The 7,419-nt window shown below is 38.2% G+C and overlaps 1 protein-coding gene across 1 annotated transcript; it reads left to right on the forward strand.

Moving 5' to 3' along the window:
• Window positions 1-311: 311 nt before the first annotated feature.
• Window positions 312-6,778, forward strand: REV (Homeobox-leucine zipper family protein / lipid-binding START domain-containing protein). The gene is made up of 18 exons (XM_068630332.1): window positions 312-1,392; window positions 1,475-1,634; window positions 1,857-1,942; window positions 2,027-2,117; window positions 2,261-2,356; window positions 2,468-2,581; window positions 2,658-2,741; window positions 2,895-3,050; window positions 3,128-3,202; window positions 3,589-3,695; window positions 3,820-4,003; window positions 4,336-4,524; window positions 4,669-4,749; window positions 5,158-5,292; window positions 5,529-5,860; window positions 5,956-6,061; window positions 6,163-6,312; window positions 6,409-6,778. Exons 1-18 carry the CDS (start codon window positions 1,160-1,162, stop codon window positions 6,556-6,558), a joined length of 2,529 nt encoding a protein of 842 aa, XP_068486433.1. The 5' UTR covers window positions 312-1,159; the 3' UTR covers window positions 6,559-6,778.
• The last annotated feature ends 641 nt before the right edge of the window (window positions 6,779-7,419 follow it).

The raw sequence follows: 7,419 nt of genomic DNA on the forward strand, positions 1-7,419 counted from the left end.
GAGATAATCTTAATTTTTTGTTTTAAATTTATATATATTTTTTTGTTATTACAGGTTTCTAAAAAAGGTAGAGTTAAAAAGAAGTTATAAATTTATTAGAAATACCTAAACTAAAGAAGAAGAAAAATGTGAAAAATTAAATAAAAAATTGTGTAGTAATAGGTTAGGGATCCAATCCCAATCCCAATCCGAATCCATGTCCCATGGATATTGAACTCCGGTCCGGAATTGACACTGAGAAAAGAGTTGGTGAGGACTCACTGCAGTGTGGGTCCTACCTGTCAAATCAAAGCAACAACACCAACAGGGACAACCACGTAAATGCGCCGAAAATTATAAAAAAAAAAAACAGGAACATACCCTCCCATGTTTCTCGATCTTCGTGCTCTTCTGTTCTCTCCTCAGACCCCAAACTCTCTCTTCTCTCTTCTTACTCACTTTATTCCTTCACTCACTCTCCCTTCTCCAACACCAACACCAACATGTTTATGCTTCTTAGGGTTTCTTTACCCTTCACACTTTAACCCTTCCTATCTATTTCTACACCTATTCCTTCCTTCTACCTCAAGCTCCCTTCACTCTTTCTCTTTCTTTTCAAACCCCCTTCTATTTTTCCCCTCCTTTCTTCCGGATTCTTCTCACCTTTCAACGAAACAATAAAACCCCGCATTTTGAGCTTAACTCACGACAAGTGGGGTTCCTTCAAAATTAAACCTTTCGGTTTCGAGTTGCAAGTGAAAAAAAAAGAAAGAGAGGGGACAGTGAGTGGGGTGTGTGGGTTTGGTTCTATCTTAGCTGGTAAAAGAAACGAGTTTTTCCTGTTAACAATTTGGAGCCATTCGCTGCAATTTCAATGAAAGAGAGTTTCTTTCTTTCTCTCTCTCTGTCTCTCTCTCTTCGCTTTTATTTTTTATTGTCTGAGCTGGTTCCACGGTAGCGGAACTTGAGAGAGTGGAAGGAACAATTACGGTGGTTGCACAAAATTACACACGCTTTCGTTGTCTCTATTCGTTTCTTTCCCCTTTAACGTTACCCCGGTTTGAGTTTTCTTATGTCAAGTTACCGCCTTTACTAGTACCAACATCAACCACCCTCTACCTTTCATTTTCATTTTCTCCTTATTGTTGAGAGTGAGTGTGTGGTGTGGGAAGAAGGAAACATGGCTATGGCCGTGGCTCAACACAGGGAGAGTAGCAGCAGTGGGAGCATTGACAAGCACCTTGATGCTGGCAAGTATGTGAGGTACACTGCTGAGCAGGTCGAGGCTCTTGAAAGGGTCTATGCGGAGTGCCCTAAGCCTAGTTCTCTTAGGAGACAACAATTGATCAGAGAGTGCCCCATTCTCTCCAACATCGAGCCTAAGCAAATCAAGGTTTGGTTCCAGAACCGAAGGTATGCCAAATTAACTCTTCTTTAAGCCATCTCTTCTTAGTTTTGAGAGTGGGTCTTAGATGTGGGTTTGGATGGCGTGCAGGTGTAGGGAGAAGCAGAGAAAAGAGGCTTCTCGGCTTCAGACTGTGAACCGCAAACTAACTGCAATGAACAAGTTGTTGATGGAGGAGAATGATCGGTTGCAGAAGCAGGTGTCACAGCTGGTGTGTGAGAATGGGTATATGAGGCAGCAGTTACATACTGTAAGTGTGTCTTCTTTATGATTGTCAATTCTTCACCTTTTGGGGTCTTGAGCAGAAAATTTTGTGAAAAGAGTGTACTTAAATGTGGAGAAGTTGGGAGAAGAACCGATCTGTTTTTGGTTTTCTTGCATGCTGGTCTTGATTTGATGCCAGGGGCTGTTGTTGCTTTACTGTAAGTACTACTTGTTTTAGCTGTTATTCATGCTATTCCTATCCCTGCAGACATCAGCAGCAACTACTGATGCTAGTTGTGATTCGGTGGTTACCACTCCTCAACAAACCATGAGAGATGCTAATAACCCTGCTGGGTAATTTGAGCTCCATGAAGTGAAGTTTATGCTCTTGTGTGATGAAGCTTTACTCAATTGGTTTATCTATTGTGATCCTTGCAGACTCCTATCAATTGCAGAGGAGACCTTGACAGAGTTCCTTTCAAAGGCTACGGGAACTGCTGTAGATTGGGTCCAGATGCCTGGGATGAAGGTTTATTTTTCTATTCCTTGCATAAATTAGTTAATAAATTAGTGACCTTTGGCATCTGTAGGATATATATTGTGATACCATGCTGGTTTGAGTTTACTAAACTCTGCAATTACCTCTGCATCTAAAAAAGTTCTTTTTGCCAGCCTGGTCCGGATTCGGTTGGGATCTTTGCCATTTCACAAAGTTGCAGTGGAGTGGCAGCTCGAGCCTGTGGTCTTGTTAGTTTAGAACCTACTAAGGTAATTTCAACATGTTAATATATGGTTTGGATTTTTGGTCATTTCTTGGTAGGCCAGTCAATACCTGCTAGCTGATTGGGATTTGAATTTCGAATGGCCAATTTTCAATAGATTGCAGAGATCCTTAAAGATCGTCCATCTTGGTTCCGGGAATGTCGGAGCCTAGAAGTTTTTACTATGTTTCCCGCCGGAAGTGGAGGAACCATTGAACTTGTCTACACACAGGTGAGCCTCAAATTTAAGATTTCTCTGTACTTTTTTGTTTTTTAATTTCTGTGATTATACTTCAAAATTGCTACAGACATATGCCCCAACAACACTGGCTCCTGCCCGGGATTTCTGGACTCTGAGATATACCACAAGTTTGGAAAACGGCAGTCTTGTGGTGAGTATGTTTTGTGTTTGATGCATTATATGGATTTGTAGAATTTATATGTAACACTGTTGCATAGTGTTTTCTTTAAACTCTTCTTTGAACGTAGAAAATTTAATATTGCTTTGGACTTATGTGCCTCCTTATCTTATCCCCCTTTTGAAGGTTTGTGAAAGGTCCCTGTCTGGTTCTGGCTCGGGCCCTAATCCAGCTGCTGCTGCTCAGTTTGTAAGGGCTGAAACACTCCCTAGTGGCTACTTGATTCGACCATGCGAGGGTGGAGGATCAATCATTCACATTGTAGACCACCTAAATCTAGAGGTTTTGCTTCTAAACACTGAGCTAATGCATTTCATTTTCTTTTGTTATCCACATTAAATTGGTTATTGTTGTCTTAGGCATGGAGTGTCCCAGAAGTGTTACGGCCACTTTATGAATCATCTAAGGTGGTGGCTCAGAAAATGACAATTGCGGTAAGTTTATTGTTGTTAATGCGTAGTATAGGAATTTACTTCTCAATTTGTCTGGACCAGTGGTGTTATTGTGAACTATCTGAAAGCATAACCACAATCTTGAGCTTATTGAGTACTATGCCATTAACTGTTTTAGTAATGAGTGCCTGACCCAACTGTGTCAGACCGTCTAGCTGATTCTTCCTCTAGAAATTGCCGATAAGTTTCCAGATGCTGACACTCAAATGTTATAATTAGATATGAACATCTCCCCCTTCTGTCTTTTCATTCTTAATTTGCAGTTCCACAAATAAAGTATTTTTCTAGACCTGTGCTCACTTCATGTGTTTCCCATGTTCTGTTCCTTTCTTAAAAGATAGGTGTTAATTCGATGGCTTTTGTGATAGGCACTTCGCTATATCAGGCAAATAGCTCAGGAAACAAGTGGTGAAGTGGTTTATGGGTTGGGAAGGCAGCCTGCTGTTCTACGAACTTTCAGCCAGAGATTGAGCAGGTAGCCACATGAAATAATGTCTTGTTGAAGCCTAATTCATGCTGCAGTTCTAGAATACTGTTTTTTGTGGCATATCTTTGATTCATTGAGTTTTCTGTGGAAAATTAATGCATTTGACTTGCAGAGGCTTTAATGATGCTGTAAATGGATTCAATGATGATGGATGGTCTGTATTGAACTGTGACGGTGCCGAGGATGTAATTATTGCAATTAATTCAACCAAGAATTTGAGTGGAACTTCTAATCCAGCAAGTTCCCTTACATTCCTCGGGGGAATTCTCTGTGCAAAAGCTTCAATGTTGCTTCAAGTGAGTCTTGAGAACCCAATGTCATGATATTTTTTAAGTGCTAGTTTTCGTTGAATTGAATGTGGACAGATCACTGAAATACCTTTGTAGCTGCTTAATAGACTGGTCCTTTCTTTTTTGTAACTAGCATTTTTGCCTATTGTTAAACGAGTGAAATTGGCCATTGATAAATTTGATCCCCCTAAACAATTTTGGCTGAAAGATACCTCAATGCTTTGATGAATATGGAACTTGATAAAGGGATGGATGATTCTTTAATTTAAAACTATAGATGGTTATTATTTACCACTGTTAATGTTATGTGACAAGTTATGGTTGAAAATTATGTGCAGAATGTCCCCCCTGCAGTTTTGGTTCGTTTTTTGAGGGAGCACCGCTCAGAGTGGGCTGATTTCAATGTTGATGCTTATTCTGCTGCATCACTGAAAGCTGGAACCTATGCCTATCCAGGGATGAGGCCTACACGATTCACTGGCAGTCAAATAATAATGCCTCTTGGTCATACAATTGAACATGAAGAGGTAGGTTTGTATTCCCTTATAAAGTGTACTGCGGTTGCATATTTGCTTTGGGTGATTTGTTTCACACAAAAAGAATTTTAGTTTCGTTTTTTTGGACATTTATACTCGCAAGCAGCCTCCCTGATATGTTTGTTTTTACTACAGATGCTTGAAGTTATTAGGCTTGAAGGCCACTCTCTTGCTCAAGAAGATGCTTTTGTTTCAAGGGATATTCATCTCTTACAGGTGATGCCTCGACCTTCATTAACGTGGTGAACATTATCCGTATATCTGGATTTATCTATTTATTTATTTATTTATTTTTGCACAAGCTGTGAAAGATAAATAGTCAATCTGTCATCTTTGGTGCAAAAATGCTATTTCGTATTAGAGATGCAATGATAGTTAGCATATCTTGCAAAACTTCTATGAATAGCACAAAAAAATCTCTACTAGATTAAGATTTTCACATTAAAGCTCCATTTTAGTTTTAAAGTGTTTCTTGAAATCTTTGCCTTTGTAATTATGTGTCTGCCTGCATTCTTAGCATCCATTTCATTTATGTTTCTTTTCTGTGCAGTTAAATTATCTATGCGTGGATGATATAATTAATACAGGTAGATTCTAAGGTGCATTTTCTGTTTTCTTTTGCAGATATGTAGTGGAATTGATGAGAATGCTGTGGGGGCTTGTTCTGAGCTCGTATTTGCTCCAATTGATGAAATGTTCCCTGACGATGCTCCTTTAGTTCCTTCTGGCTTCCGCATTATTCCATTAGATTCGAAACCAGTTGAGTTTTATGTGTATTTTGCTTGTAATAGTGTCTCTACTACACTCACTTTTTCAAGTCTTAAATCTCACTCAAACTCCTGTAAGCACATGTAATAACTTAAAAGTGCATATTACAAGATATCACTTTCTATTTTGTATCCAAACACTATTGCTGAAAATCTACTGTGTGCTTGTTACTGTTGCTGTTTTCCATGTGTATCACTTCTGTAACATAACTACATCTTGTGTCGCAGGGTGACAAAAAGGATATAGTTGCTACAAATCGGACCTTGGATTTGACTTCAGGTTTTGAAGTGGGCCCTGCAACAACTGCTGGTGCAGATGCATCATCAAGTCAGAACACTCGATCAGTGTTGACTATTGCCTTCCAGTTCCCTTTTGACAGCAGTTTGCAAGATAATGTTGCAGTCATGGCACGACAATATGTCCGCAGCGTGATTTCCTCGGTGCAGAGGGTTGCCATGGCTATATCTCCGTCAGGTATAAACCCAGCTGCTGGAGCAAAACTTTCTCCTGGTTCTCCAGAGGCTGTTACGCTGGCTCACTGGATCTGCCAAAGCTATAGGCAAGTATTAATAGTACAAGCATGTTATACAGTTCATATTTATTTTCAAGAGGAAATCTCTAATACGTGTTTTTCCCTATGTTTATGCAAAACAGTTACTATTTAAGGTCCGATTTACTGAGATCAGATTCTCTTGTTGGTGACATGATGCTGAAACATCTGTGGCATCATCAGGATGCTATTCTATGCTGTTCACTGAAGGTAAACAATGTGCTTCCTATGCATTTCATTTCAAAGTGTGACTGATCCTTTAATTCTAGTAAAGTGAGATTAATATGATTCTTCTCCATTTGATCTTGCAGTCATTACCAGTGTTCATATTTGCAAATCAAGCAGGCCTTGACATGTTGGAAACAACTCTAGTGGCCTTACAAGACATCACATTGGATAAAATATTTGATGAGTCTGGACGTAAGGCATTGTGCACAGACTTTGCCAAGTTAATGGAGCAGGTGATGTCTGATCATAACAAAATTTTCATCACAAAATCTATACTTCCATTTCGAAAATGACTTAACTTTTGGTCTGTATGTGTATTCTGTTTTCAGGGTTTTGCATATCTGCCAGCTGGAATCTGCATGTCGACGATGGGGCGGCATGTGTCGTATGATCAAGCCATTGCATGGAAAGTACTCACCGGAGAAGACAACACTGTTCACTGCTTGGCTTTCTCTTTCATAAATTGGTCGTTTGTATGAAAAACCAGTTAATGTGCCCTGCTTTTTCCCACTTGAACATAAAAAAAACAAAAGGGTCAAAAGGGAAAAAGAAATCCTAAATTTTTGTATAACACAGGATCAGGCTTGCATTTAATTCGATTTAATTTATTTCTTATTTAGTGCAGAGACCAAATTGAATTAATCTTGTAAATTATTTAGTGCTAGATTGAAGTTGAGACGTACTTTGTTTTTGTCTTTAGTACTATTTGGTCTCTAAAAACACAGGACCTGTGTGATGTTTCTTGCACAATCACAGTTCTGACCTCTGTCACCAACGTAGTACTACACTTCCTTATTCAAGTACTTTGTTTTTATTACGATAATACAAGTGTCATTTAAAAACATCAAATTTCTAGGTGGGGGCGAGTTCAGTACCCCAATTTTCTTTACAAAGTTGATTAGTTCAAAACAAAAGGTCTTTTGAAAATTCAGTCATTATCAATCTCCCAATCAAGCAATTTTTTTAAGAACAATACAACATGCAATAAACATTTAACTAACAAATTGCATATACATAATACAATGCATGTTGTTTTAATCTTATATTTTAAACAATTACTCCGTATAACCACTATCCTGTTATCTCTATATTTGATTTTTTAAATTGCTTATATTTTTTCAATTTATATTTCTACCTCTTTATTCCTTAATTAAATTTCAATATTTTTAGAAAATATATTATCAAAAATCAAAAAATAACTTTGTATTACGGCATAAATATTTATGATAAATCCAAAATATATAATTTATATAAAAAATTTCACGTTAGACATCATTATGTAACTTGACATCTGAGTTAGACTTATGCCTCAAACAACAACATCTTCCTGGTTCACATGA

This window comes from Phaseolus vulgaris, chromosome 11, assembly GCF_051622355.1.
Source record: "Phaseolus vulgaris cultivar YP4 chromosome 11, ASM5162235v1, whole genome shotgun sequence".
NCBI classification, from domain to species: Eukaryota; Viridiplantae; Streptophyta; class Magnoliopsida; order Fabales; family Fabaceae; genus Phaseolus; species Phaseolus vulgaris.